This window comes from Tenebrio molitor, chromosome 5 (genome assembly GCF_963966145.1).
Source record: "Tenebrio molitor chromosome 5, icTenMoli1.1, whole genome shotgun sequence".
NCBI lineage: Eukaryota > Metazoa > Arthropoda > Insecta > Coleoptera > Tenebrionidae > Tenebrio > Tenebrio molitor.
The window spans coordinates 10383996-10398325 of record NC_091050.1 but is presented as its reverse complement, the minus strand read 5'-3'; the positions used below and the strand labels follow the sequence as shown (position 1 = coordinate 10398325).

At 36.5% G+C, this 14330-nt stretch overlaps 1 protein-coding gene across 2 annotated transcripts in view; it reads right to left on the bottom strand.

Moving 5' to 3' along the window:
- The window catches only part of LOC138131296 (inactive dipeptidyl peptidase 10), a 60012-nt gene that overhangs the window by 19348 nt on the left and 26334 nt on the right, over positions 1-14330 (bottom strand). Inside the window, exon 2 of one of the 2 annotated variants that reach the window (XM_069048229.1) lies at positions 4330-4546. In XM_069048229.1, the coding sequence (XP_068904330.1) occupies positions 4330-4437 (108 nt within the window). In that variant the 5' untranslated portion in view covers positions 4438-4546. The remainder of the gene's footprint in view (positions 1-4329; positions 4547-14330) is intronic. The other variant, XM_069048230.1, reaches the window with a different exon arrangement.

The following is a 14330-nucleotide window of genomic DNA, read 5'->3' as shown; positions in this document are numbered from 1 at the left end:
TACAGATTTTATAGCTGAATTGTTAAAGACGTTTCAAGAAAGTATTGAGAAAGACATAAAAATGTCGATTTTAAGGCACCATTATTGTCGTGGTTATCCAGTTAGATAGCTAGTTACATGATTTAGGGGAGAATGAGGAAGTTGAAGTGCAGCAAATGTATGATGTACGCTAATGTAATGCGAAACTATAAAACCACTTTAATAACTTTGAAGTTGTAGATAAGGAAGATAAGTAAGATGTATTGATGTAAAAATCTGAATTGAAAAACATGTTGGGATGAAATAACTCGAAATAGGGAAAACGCTAGAGGAAGATATGAAGTGAAATTATACAAGAATAAATTGAAAAAATATAATCAGAAGTTACTAAAATCAATTTTTACAAGACGAATAAGTTAAATGTAAAGATTATTTCTAAATTTGTGAACGTAAAAAGTTATGAAAGTCACTTTTTGAATGAATTTGCAGTTTGATTATCGAGAACGTAGCCCGAGCTAATCAAGCAAATGAGTGAAAAAAGAGACCTTCATAACGTGTTGTACACGCTATTTTTTTGCATATGGTTGCTTTGACAATCATCTCCAAGGAGATGGAATAAAATGATGCAAAAAAGTACTACTTTCACTGCGATTTTTCGTTTAAAAAAAGTGCTACTTTCATTACGGTATGCAAAAAAAAACAGTTTTCACTATCTCTTTTAGTTTTTGAGATATGTGTAAGCTGAATATGTATGAAGAAAGACTGCGTTTTAGGGGATAATTTCTACCTTTAAATATACAGGCTGATTCGCGAAAAATAATGAGCCTGACCAAATTCTCGATGCAACCAACATTACATTTACTTCGCGAAACTTAAAAAAAATACAATTTAGATCCATGATGCCTATCAATCATTATCCTCTCTTCAAGGCACTTGTTTTGTTTTATAACAGTCACTACTCAACTCTCTTAGTTTTCGAGAAAAAAGAAGAAAGAACTCTTTATGTTTAAATTTGGGGATTTGATTGACCGTTGCTCCCTTACTAAGTATCGTATTCCTTTGAACTTTACACTGTTGGAGTGTTCTCTTTAAGGCGCTTCTTTTGATGTGTAACAGTCGCTCCGTATCTATCTTAGTTTTCGAGAAAAATGAAAAAAACTTTTAAAAAATTCTTATTTGGTGTTTGAATTTGCGAATTCGATATACCATTGCTCCCTTACTAAGTATCGTATTCCATTTAATTTTACACTGTTGGATTCCTCTCTTTAACGCGCATCTTTTGCTGTATAACAGTCACCCCATAACTCTCTTAGTTTTCGAAAAAAAATGTAAGAAATTAAACGGTGTATTTAAATTTTCTGCAAAACATTCTGCTAAATTTGTTTGGAGGAAATACATTTACCCAGAAGACAAAACATGTGGCTCCAACAAGATGGCGTTCCCCCTTATTTCCACAGAGATGAGACGCTATTTAGACACTGTGTATGCGAATAAGTGTACAGTCAGGGGTTCTATTAATCTTTGGCCCCCGAGAACTCCTGACATAACTCCACTAGATTACTTTCTATTGGGAATGGTCAAAGAGCGTGTCTATCAAACACCTATCAACAGTAGAGAAGATCTCGAATATCGAATAACTTTCGCTTGTACAGGGTTATTCACGAGAGGGGTATTTCTGAATTTCTTTTTGCCGCAACCCATTATACACATTGCACAATCTCTTGATTTCAAATTTTGAAAATAATTATAACTGAATCCACGATGGCTCTTAGTCCTGTCTCTTTGAGGTTAAAGCAAAAAATCTTTGTCAATTCGAAAAATTTGTTTTTACAATAACGACGAAAAGACTGACATGCTCCTCGTTTATGGTGAGTGTGGAAAGAATTCTGTGGCCGTTGCGGATGTTTACTTAATTTGTTAATTTATTTGTTGAATTTTGATTAAGTACAGGTTATCTGTCAATCTGACATTTCTGACAAATCTATCCAACGTACTTTGATTTCTAATTTACAAGAAATAACACATTTGATTTAGTAGTTACAGCCACTGGTATTGTTGGTTGCGGCAAAATAAAAATTCAGAAGTACCCCTTTCGTGAATAACCTTTATGAGAAGGAGAGGATCTTCCCGGAACCGCATTGACGCGTGTGAAAGCAGTGGTGGCCAAAATTTTGAACACTTAATTTTTATCTTCTATTCGTCATTAAAACATCTTTTGCGTTGGTATTCACTTACTACTGTCTAGGTCAAAAAATGACAATGATAATAATGATTGATAGGCATCGTGGATCCGAAAGTGTAATGTTGGTTGCATCGAGAATTTGGTCAGGCTCATTATTCCTCGTGAATCATCCTGTATATGTATCTCAGCAGATAATTTTTTGTGAAGACTTATATTCCGGTATGGTGCCTCGCTTATTGCACAGTATGACATGAAGTGTTATTTTCAAACAATTTTGGGACACATATTGTTATGCACCACTTTGCATTAACTGTGGATTAATTCTCCTAAGCTCTACGCAATCATTGCAAAAGCTTCAATTCGAAGAAAAAGGAGCAGTAGCAGTTTCTCTACACTTTCACTGTAATAGAAACCCATCGTGCTTTTTGCTTTTAGATTCAGGTTTGAATGAAATATTACAACATTCCTTTTATTTATTTTTTTAAGTTTCTTTGACCATTCAGCTCACTGTCTACGACCTCAAGAAAAAAACAAATTCCTGACGTGAAGCGATCACGTAAGTTGTTTTTAATTTTAATGGGTGCCTTTCCAGTCCTAAAAGTACTTCTTATGACGTACCAGAGACTTGCGTTATTCGCAAAAGGAAAACGGAGCTTGTCGCTGCATTATTTTGTTGTTAAGCGATTTTTTAAGATCGCTTCTCAATAATACCTCAAACCCATTAATTACTATAGTGCGATAATTCAGAAAAAAATAGGAAGCTGAAGTACGTTTTTTTCGTAATTAGATGTCAATTTATTTTCCAGGACAACTAAGAACTGCAGAGGACAAATTGAGTTGAGATGTGTAGAGGAGTGAAAGAACAAAATAGAATGTGAAAAATAAACCAGACATAAAAGTTTCTCGTGGAGAGCAAATAAATTTCGCCATAATCTGTAGTTTCCGCAAATTATGAAGGAGAACGTGTTGCCATCTCTCTGCCCATCAAATTTTCCACCCTTCCGATACCGGATATCGGTATCGGTTATCGGTTTATCGGTATTAATTAGATGCTGGTATCGGTTATTGGCAATCAGTGCTGTATAGCGATGATCATGGGTGGAAATGCGGCAAACTCTACCCTCCACCACTAACCGAAGAGTACATACAACTATTTGGCACCGCATTATGTTAGTGGAAGCGAATCGTGATCGATTCATCTCCGACAAACTACAATAGAGCGCGTGTAAAAGTCGTGGAAAGTGTGTGAAAATGTCGTCGCAGAGACACTAAACTTTTGATTGTGTTTACTACAATAATGGCAAAGTTGCGGTGCATTCACAGTTGTCACTTATCGATTCGCGTAGTGTCGAAAAAGTGTGCGACGCTAAATTATGGATGCATACACTTAAAGCAAGACCAACTTCCGGTGGGCAAACTTTGCCGCCTCCGGAAGTTCCGGCGAAGTCAGCTTCTGGATTTGAAATGAATGAACTGATTCCTTGGGTCCGCCATCGAACAGCAATGTACAATTTGGATTGCAATTTTTCAAAATGCAAGAGATTAACTATGCTACAAGAGAATCGTGAAAGTGCCGTGCCAGAATCCGATCAAGTGCAAGAGTGCAGTATATTTAAAATATGAAATTAATGCAGAAACTTTGAAAAAGCTAAATTACTGGAAAATTAATTTCAAAAGTTTTAGAAACTAATTTGGAGAGGCCACACTCCGGAAACCTTCAGACAGTGATTCCAAACACAATCACTGCAGGGGCGGGATGTGGCCTCCGACAACAGATCAGGATACGTACTCTAGATACTAAATTGCTAAGTCAGTACTCATTCCTTAATTACATACCACTAGTCCATTCCAGATGCACTATATATTGATAACAGGATCCATCAACCCCACAAGCAAATTGGCAAACGCGGCGTTTCCCATCAACAGATGTTTTATTTTCGCAATGCGGGAGGTATCACGACATTCTGTGAATAATTTATGACGCGTTTTCATATTCCTGCGAGTCCTTGACGAAATGCGCGCAAGGACTTAAATGTTGGGCGAGGATTTGGCAGAGAATGAGACGCAAAGTGTGTCGAAAGAGATTTATTTTTTTTGAGGGTTGATGGTCCTCGGGGTTAACTGCCAAGATACATACAGTGCAGTGGTTTACCACCTGGAGTACTGACCTCTTCGTCACCTACCTCGGCCTTTTTGGCCTTTGGATCGGCGACTTGTAAAGTCTCATCCGGGGGCAGTCGCCACTCGTTTCGGTCTGCGTGCACATTAGCGTGCATTCCGCTATCCGCCCCGTGTTCTCACCCTTCCGTGCCGCCACTGTCCCAACTCTTGCGTCACCTCCGCCTCTGGAAGTGGGCTCTTGCGAGTAGACTCAACAGTTTTGATCTGAAATATGAAATGACACGGTCAGCGGACTGACATAACGAAGTGAAAGAGAAAAAAACAAACATTTTCGAAGTTGTTTACGGCCGTTTTTCGCCAGATAAATCTCGAAGGGGGTCGCGAAACCAAAGCTAAATCATTTTCGAAGTTATTCCTATTATAAAATATGCACACGCTCCGGGGCTCTTCCGGATTTATGTTGTTCGACTACGTTCCACTTCGAGATGAATTTTTCTACTCTAGCCTAGATAAGTGGAGTAGTTCTGAAATATTTTACGCCTCGTATAAGTTACGTTGGGGAAATTATGTGGAATTGCGCCATCAACCCCCGAGCGAAATATTTTTTGCGAGCGGCCGTGGAGCTATCGAACTTGTTCCAAAGGCTTCGGTACATGAGTTGAATAATACGAATTCAATTACGGTCAAAACTGTTGAAGCATTCAGCTGAAACGACAAAGTGTTTCATTGTCATTCAATTTCCAAAACTGCACGAGTAGTTAAAATACAACTCGTGTATCGGGGATCTTTTTCTTTCTTTTTTATTTCCTACAAGCGCAGACAAATGGTGACCAACGTCGCAAACGAAATTTATTTTTCTGCTTTTGTGAAACGATCAGGACTGACAATACCCATGCACAATTCTTTCTTTGCTGCTTTTTAATTCATTCACCAGTTGAATGTATAACTAATTAGTTAAATTCAAACAGAAATTTCTTTAAAAATTGTTTAGTCGTCAATAAAATATTAAAAATGAGTTGACTAAGACAGAGCTTTCTACGTCTCTACATATTTTGTCATGGGAGAATTGCTGAAATGGTCTTGTTTAAGGAGGGAAGAAGTTTAAGAACTTTGGAAGATGATAACGCGGAAAACATCAATAACTACTATGAAGAAAGGGAAATTGGAGAACAGATCACAAAAGAGAAAGGAATAGAAATAAAGTTTCTTTCAAAAATCTTCCATAAGTATCTACTGAGGATGAGATCAGTGGAGATGCAGTTAGAAAAGACATCAAATAAGATTGAACAAATTGTTCGGTTTTTTAGAAACGGTGATAGAAAGTTGTTGAAACAACATTTAACAGAGATGAAACTTGGGTTCTTTGGCTATGATTTGACAAAGATGAAATCAGTGAGGCGTTATCTACCTCTGCTATGGATCAAGGAAACAACTGTGATAATAATCCATAAGAAGACACAATTCTCAACCAACGAACATTATTATCACTTCATTATCTAAAGCATGTGAGTAGCAAAATTATTCTGATTGTCCTATTGTCAAGATGTAATAGTAGATGTCATTAAGAGTAGAAGTGAGTCTTTTTGTGGCAAGGCCAGAGATTGAAGACCGAGACGAAGTCGAGGTTGGCAACTGGGCGAAGCACAAAAGGACCTTCTAAAAAATCGGACATGAACTCATTTATTTTCTTTTGCTGCAGTTACAGTAAAATGACAATTTTTAAACTTGCTTTTGCTTTTTTAGTGGTTTTTTTAATAGGGATAATTTAAATGACCTTACATTTGACTCGGTCGAGCCGCCTGTGGATATTTCAACTCCTAGGATTTGAAGTCTCAAGTCCGGTTACAAAAAAAGCCACTTCAACTGTTTCTATAGATATAGATTTTCGACCTCTTGAAGGTAAAGAAAAATTGTTACCTTCGGCAAAAAAACAGCGTTTGAAATGTTTTTTTGGGGAAAATATTGGTTTTAGTAAAGATTCAAGGTCTATTAATTTAACCGTTTTAAAAATATGTATGCGTAATTTTGCTCTCGTCGGATGACTAAATATAGATCTGAATCTAAATGAAGGGTGAGATGTCACAAATTCTGTTTATTTCCCCTTATGAAAACTTGTAGCTGTCACCACATGCTGTCACTGGCGTGAAGTTCAACTTGCAATTTGTGATAAAATGTCTTTATTGTTCATTCTGTGCTCTATTCTTAGCATTTAGTTCAGTTTAGTTATTTAGTGGTTTCTGGAAAAGTTTGCTAAAACTTTTCGGAAATTCTTAGAAAAACTGTTGTTCAGGTAGTCATCTTAGGAACCTGACACCGATTAAGAAGTTGAGTTTTAGTAAACATAGGCATTTTATAAAAGGGTTCATTTCATATCATTTTTATTTCTTTCTCATTTTCCTAGTCATTTTTTTCATCTAATATATCGCGCGATTCAAATGAAATCCTGGGCTGGGAAGGGGTTGGAAACCGTCAATTGTTGTGCTTTTTTAAAGTGTAGATTAATTGGAGTATGTTGACAGCTAACCTAAAATTTAAAGCCAAAAAAATCTTTCTTTTTTTCTCTCTTTGCAATGTTTTACATTAAAAATAGAATAACTGAACGATTCCAATTCTCGAAGCAAATATCTAAGGGCACCCTTTGTGGAAAAACAAACATATTCAATTATGTCCCGATTAAACATAAACAAATTTCATTCGTGGCAAACGGCGGGAAATTCAAACATTACACTGTTCTGAACGGTTTAATTTATATTTATTAATTCACAACAAAAAAAAACGTGCAACGTTCAGATCCTTTAAAAAGCTCAACAGAATTAAGTTTTATTCAGAGTGTATGTTTCGTATTTTTTTCAATGCAAATTTCAGTTTTCAATCCTTTAGTTTTTGAAACATTTTCTTCACTTTACTTCAAATCAATTTATTTTCATTCCTGCTCTTAAAGGTTAGAAGTTTTCTTGTTATTAATGTGACCAATAACTCTTGGAAGTTTCAGAAATAAAAGTAAATTTTTATTGTTTTTTATTTTCAACTTTTCCATTTTATTCATCGTTTTCTTATTTTTACACATGCCGCAATAAAACTTGTGCGTTCAAATTCTCGCTTTACAAATTGTTGGGAAATTCTAACGGAAACATATTCAGCAAACAAGGAAACTTATTTTTGCATAAGAACTGTCACTTTCACTTTCTCTCTTTTAATTTTGATTTCATGTTTGTTGTTTCTTGTTTTTTACATTAAAATTTTTGCATTCATTCTGTCCTTCGCTTGTTTTTAAATTTGTATCAAGAATATTTATAAAAACACTGTCAACAATCAAGTTTAAATGTGCCTGTTGGGCTTCCACCTAATTTAATTTCCAATTAAAACAAAATTATTTAAGCAATTGGGGTTTACAAAGGTCTACAAAAATTAATCTACCAAATATTTTCTGCATTTATTGATAAGAAAAGATAGGACAGCAAATAATTTTTAAAAAATCAACAAAATTACGATATTTTCATTTTCAAATTTTTTTCTATTTTTTTTTATTATTTTTGATTTTTTCATTTCTGCTTCAGTTTTGTCTCGTTCTTGAATTTCATTTTTTTTATGATATTAGCACATATTCCTGAAAGCTTTCTTGCTCTCTAAAATATACCATTTTATAATATTTTTAATTTTTATTTATCTTCTGCTGTTCCCTATCATTTCTTTCCCTCTCATTTCTTGGTAAAGCGTTTTCACACTCTTTTCCAAACCAGGAATTTTCTTCTTTTTTTTCCTGTGCAAACCCATTTTTATCTTTCTCTATTTTAACTTTACGAAACAAATGCATCTTCATTTTTACATCTTCCTCTTCTTGTATTTCCCATTTTCCCATTTTGTTATTATCCTCAGGAGTTCGCAAAATTTTGAACCTAAAGAAGCGAATATTAATATTTCTGCTTCTTCACGTGCTCTCAATTTTCTTTTATTCTTCTTTTAATGAATGTACGTAATATGTATATACAAAAACTTTTTTTGTTTCTCCATTTGTCTCTGCTCTAGTCAACTTTTTACAAAATTTTGATCCACCAAAAACCTTTTTTTTTTTAGCTGACTCCATATTTTTTTTTTATTTTACCTTATTTTTTCTAACAACGTTTTCAGTTTCCAACAATCATTCAGAAATCCTCGTAGATCAATATTTACTGACACTACCCGAATATTTTCATTTACGTCAGTTTTGATAAGTAGATATTAAAAAATGTAGAACAGCCGAAATATTTTGTTTAGGTTGTTTAGGGCGTTCAACCTCTTGGCCATCTCCAATAAAATAAAACGAGAGCATCTGAAACTTTTTCCACTTAATGGGTTTATACCCCCAACGCAACTTTGTTGACACTGAAATGCCCAACTCACATTTGAACAATTTAGAACGATTGGCAACAATGCATCTCGTTCCTCTTTTCGTTGACGAAAATGTGGAATTAATTAGATCAGCCCAGGTTAAAATTCTCTTAATTAAGCTTCACTTGTAAAAGGGTGGAGCTAGTAAATTCCCTGAATACACAATATTATCAAATTCTAACCGAAAAACGCGCCACGTAAATATTTGAAGTTTCATCGCTTTGATATTAACCCGACAGTCTCAAGTTTGCTTTGGCGGATATTTTAAATCGACGTTTTTTAAAAATAGATTATGCAACGACTAGTGCTGCAAATATTTGTTGTCAGAACTCTGGGTGAAACACGAATTAGGTGCATGCAAGGTTTTATCAAATTACATTTTTATGTAAAAGTGCAAACTAGTTCAAATCCGGGACTAACAAAGCTCTGCACAAACGGGCGTATCACCAGCCTGATTTATTTTTATTTATTCCACTTAAAAAAGGAAGATTGATCGTCCCTCCTCCTTTAATTGAGCTTTTACCTCAAGTGCAATTTTTCATTCCTTGCATTATTGTCTCCCTGCGGGCTTTTGGAGTGTGGAAAGGCCGACCGAAATGTGTTTGTAGACGTCAAATGAAGAGTTCATAAATATTAAAGTCACTTTTACGCTGAAACCTGTCAGCGTCAGAACGGAAATACTCGAAAGATATTGCGTACTGCTGAAAAATTCCAATCCCAAATTTATTAAGGGCTGAAACACGACGATTTATAAGCCTGACTCGCCGGCCTGAACGCCGCAGCTCCCTCTCTTGTTTGCTCTCACCTGTTATTTTTCGCAAACCAATTAAATCATCGCGTGTTGTTTCACCAAACAACATTTACCCACATTGGAGGAGCGGTGCAACGTTGCGAAACCAAAACAGCTCTTCTGTTTTTCAAAGAAATACGGTTATTGTTTCTATTTTTCCGCGTATTTGGTGTTGGCGGATCCGCTCGCTGTTTTACGGCCTCCTTGTCTTCCGACGGTGCGGATAAAATCCTTGAATGTTATCTCTCCCATCAATTACCAATTCGCGCGCAAAATCCACCAAGTCGGTCCTGTGCCAGATTCTTGAGGGGGCGAGATATTAAAATGTGATTGTCGTTGGGTCTTTTTAGCATTTCGGAGAGTGAACGGGGTTAAAAGTTTTTCATAAGGAACTTTGGAGAAGCTACATTATCCTCAGCTGTTGTTACATAGTTTAATCGAGGAGATGAAGTCGATGACGTCCTGAAATTACGTCGGAGATTTTCGCGCGACGAAAACAGAATAACGCCGGCTATTTTCTTTAATATGGAAAGTATAGATTTCCACTCGGGGAATTTCCCGCCGTGTTCGAACAAGACTCGTTTGTTTCCGATGGTTTCGACGAGATTGCGGCTTTATCTCTCATTGTGCACCTAATGGAGGTGTAAAAGCTCCCGTTTTGGTACATAATTGAAACGGTCTGCATTCGTTCAGGATCGCGTGATATCTTGGCGTGATTTTATTGTCTCAGAAGAAAACTTCCAATTTGGGAGAGACCTCCTGGGGTTTCGCCCAACATTCATGGTGACTCGTTCCTTCCAATCATCTTTCATTTCAGCGACAGCGTTTGTTAATCACAAGGGATGCGGTGCGGTAAACATCCCTGATTTTATTTCATCTACGATCTACCGATACCGTTACACTAGAAACCTCCAATTTATGTCTTTTGTTTCGAGTTCAACAAACGAGAGAAATTCAATTACCGGGTTTTATCTAAAACGGTGTTAATTTTATGTGGGTCTGGGGCAGACCCGAACACTCTCCACCACCTACGAGCTTTTTTACTTACTTTGCTACTTTGTTTCATTTTATTTGCCAGATTGAATTTTATATAAATAAATGCTCGGTCGGACCTTCAATGTCGCTTAGTGCACTTATAAATAAATCATATCGAAATGAAATTACTTTCCGCGATGTTTACTTCTGCTATTTATAGCTTCTTAAGTCCAGAAGGCGAGGACAAGTCAATTTTTCCAGTTTGTAAAGTCGGACAATATCGATGTCGCTCTGATCTCTAAATACATTTACTTATTGAATTTTCGATGACAAAAGACAGAACTTTCATTAGTAAATTGCTAGGAGGGAAATCGAGAGAATATGTCGACGGCGAAATTGTGCAGTAATGTAAAAAAGTAATGCTCGCGACTCTTTGGTACTGACTGTAATGTGGTGAGTCTCGCGTTCGAGTTTTGGCCAAAAGCTATTTGTTTCGTAAGATACGGAATTCAAGGTTAGAATAGTTCTATTTTTATTTCAACAAGATTTTGCAGGTAGTTTTTCGATAATCGAATTATTCTCTTTCAGGCAATGTGTTGCTGAAAGTTTTCACACTAAATTTCAGGTCGACGTAATTTATACAGACTTCTCCAAAACTTTCGATCCTTTAGATCATTATATCTTGTTAAACAAACTTCAGCAATTTGGCCCATCTCAGTCAGAGCAGCCACGCAGAATAATTTTTTAAATCATATCTTGAGAATCTTGAGAAAAGCAACGATTACAAATATTTAGAAAATACAGCTTCCCCTGGTGTGCCGCACGGTTCCGTTCGTGGACCCCTGTTGTTCATTAACGTCATCAGTGTCAATATTTATTCTATTTATTGTCATATACTCGTATTTACTTTGCAAAGTAATGTAGTGTAATGTTGGTTGCATCCGAGTGCATCGAAAATTTGGTCAAGCTCTTATTCCCTTGTGAATCACCCTGTATATAGGCGATCTTAAGCTGATATACAGGATTACGGACAATTGTAGCTGGCTATTTTAAACATAAAGGAGTTGTCACTAATTGTGAGTATTTTTGGGAAGTATTTTTATACCCTATCAACATTTTCGTGATTGTAGTTGAAACAATATTTGCTACACAGTATGTACACATATAATTAAGATGTAAGAAGCATTTACTGCGATTTGGCGTTATTTAAATGATTCACAATGTAAAAATTAGGCAAAAACAATAAATACACAAACTTAACCTCACTTGTAAATGACAATTTTCGCATCATTAATGACATTTTATTCCACAAGGCAGTAATTGTCAAGCCTAAACACATCGTTCTACTAAAAAAAAGAGTGCTAACCAAAAATTTTACTGTTTTTATTAAATTCTGGAGGTTTAATTCGTTTTTCGATGAAGCCTTTACTGTGACGTCACGATCAAAAACAATTGCTGCCTTATGGCAATGTCAGTGACTTTATTTTCCTCGCTAACTTTATTAAGTGATAAAATGAATTTTTGTCTAGTGATGCTGAATACAATAGATTACCTTTAGTTTTAAACAAATAATGTTTCTTTGAAATACATAAATATGTGTTGAAAAATACTAGACAAGATAATTATGTCTTTTTTGTTGTGATTATTGCAGTCGCCAGCTTTATTACCCAGGCAAATAAATAAAATAAATTTACTGGTGACCAAACCACCACCATCAATCAGCAAAATAGTTCATGAACAAACACAGATACCACAGTCCAAATTAAAGCCAACACGTGCGCGCCATATTTCACTTTTCAGCAGACTGAAAACGACTGCCAGACTGTTACCACAATGTAATATGGGTTGCCTACTTGAAAACTTTGCATCAGAATTGAACCGGTCTTGCAAGACAAAAAACCTACAGAACAATTTTAATTAAGTGTATATTCGAGTAATTTGTCAAGGAAAATGTCGCAACGTAATTTAAGTTTAACTTAATCGGTTGGCACGGCGCAATAAACCAATTTATGAAACCAATACGTGAACTGAAAGCCGAGGAAGCGCTAATAAATTTAAGGTTCGTTTAAGAAGTTGGAGTAAAATCACAATTTAACGCCGCCGGTATTAAGTTCGTTGGGTGTGTTTGTTCAAAACCGTAATTAAATACATACGTGTTATCGACAGTTTAATGGAAACGTCATATAGAGTCAAGGAAATTCGCACGGTTCCGGTTTCCGGAAGTGCGATTTAAAATTCCGGTTGTGCCGTTGCATTACCTCATACATCACGATGATAACCAATAGTACTTGTGATGTATGAACGGGACGTTTTACCAAAGCTCCGCATTTTAAATGTTGTTTATTTAGATGCAAAGCTGAAACCGAACAATATTTTTCAGCAGATTGTGTCCGAAGTAAGTATGGTGCAACATAAATCGTAGAAATGAGACGAACTTTTTGCCCCCGTGATAAATATCTTTTAAATTATCTGTAGTTACAAGTTTTTGCCCGGCCACTATTCCTGGAAATACGATTCGGAGGAGTCTCCCTCATCAATCATTTATTCCTATTCTTCATCTTCCCACCGCTAAAAAGACCAAGTCTGTTTATTATTCATATCTCAATTGCGGAAGTTGCATTTAGGCCAACCGAACGAACCGCATGAATGGTGTACGTTATGCAATTTGCACAACACTTTTCTAAAAGTGCAAAGTGGAGCTGTTCCACCGCGACAATCAATTTTATTGCTTTCGGCACGAATTCGTGATGGAGGTTTAAATGAAATTTAACTCTTGGGGACTTGGCAGGAAGGGTGCTTGATCAATTACTGTTGCTTCATAATTGAAAACACCACTTTGCATGAAACATGAATTACAGGCGTATTGCTGGTTGCATCCGCAACACCAGATCACGTCTAAAGCTTGTCTCCTCTAAAAATGAGGACAGTGGCGTAGGTAGAAACCTGAATGCTCTATTATAGTGCGATATTTCTTTAGATTTTTTTTTAGTGTGATCTGGTAATTTGGCTCAAGTCTTCAAATGTTGTGCAATTGATTTTCTGTCAAGTTAGGATAAGTTTGTGATCATTTTTACGACGAACAATGTATAGACAGGCTTTCTTTGTGCTTCTGGGGAGGTGGTGACGGTAATGCGCCTCTCGGAGTAAAATTTATGGTTTAATTAAGAATAGTCCTTAAAATTTGATCAAAGCCATTCGTAAAGGAATAACGGGAGCCTACCTTGCCTGCGCGCCCAATTTGTAGCCGATGTTATTAAGCCCAACTGCACATTAATTAAAAGTAGAAACGGTTTGTTTTTCCAGGGTTTCCTAAAACGGGGTCCTCCTATTGTTTCGCTCCATTCGTGCAGCATTTGAGGAAATTGTAAAGCCGATGTGGCGGTCCTCCGGAGCGCGTACAAAATCCTAGGCTTTAGTTATCTTAATGTGGCTTAAAACAAACTTGAATTTTTCCCCGTCAAGCTGTGCCGCTGGAACATATCAGAGCATAAAGAGAGGCATCTGAGATAATAAGCCCGACGTGGAATTAGGCATCTGTAATAATTACATTTATATATTTTCGGCAGTAAGTGGGGAGCTTTCACGGTCTGCAAACTTTATAAATAGAGTTAATTTCGTTACGGAAATGGGCTTTCTTCGGCAAGTTGCAGAACAGTTCGCGGCGCAGAGATGTCCGGCGTTTAAAAATGCGTCCCCGAGCGGCTAATTTCATCAGTCGGGGCCACGTTAATTAGATGATTCGGTCGGGGGTGGAAAAATCGCGCAATTTATATTCATATGTGTGGCGTAAAAATGTGGCGGATTAGGGTCGAGCTTAATGAAGTCGTGCTAAAAGCGCTTGACCGAACAAGATGGCCGATCGAGACAGTCGAATCGGTGTTGGGGTCTTTGTGTAATTTAGACAAATTGCGGATC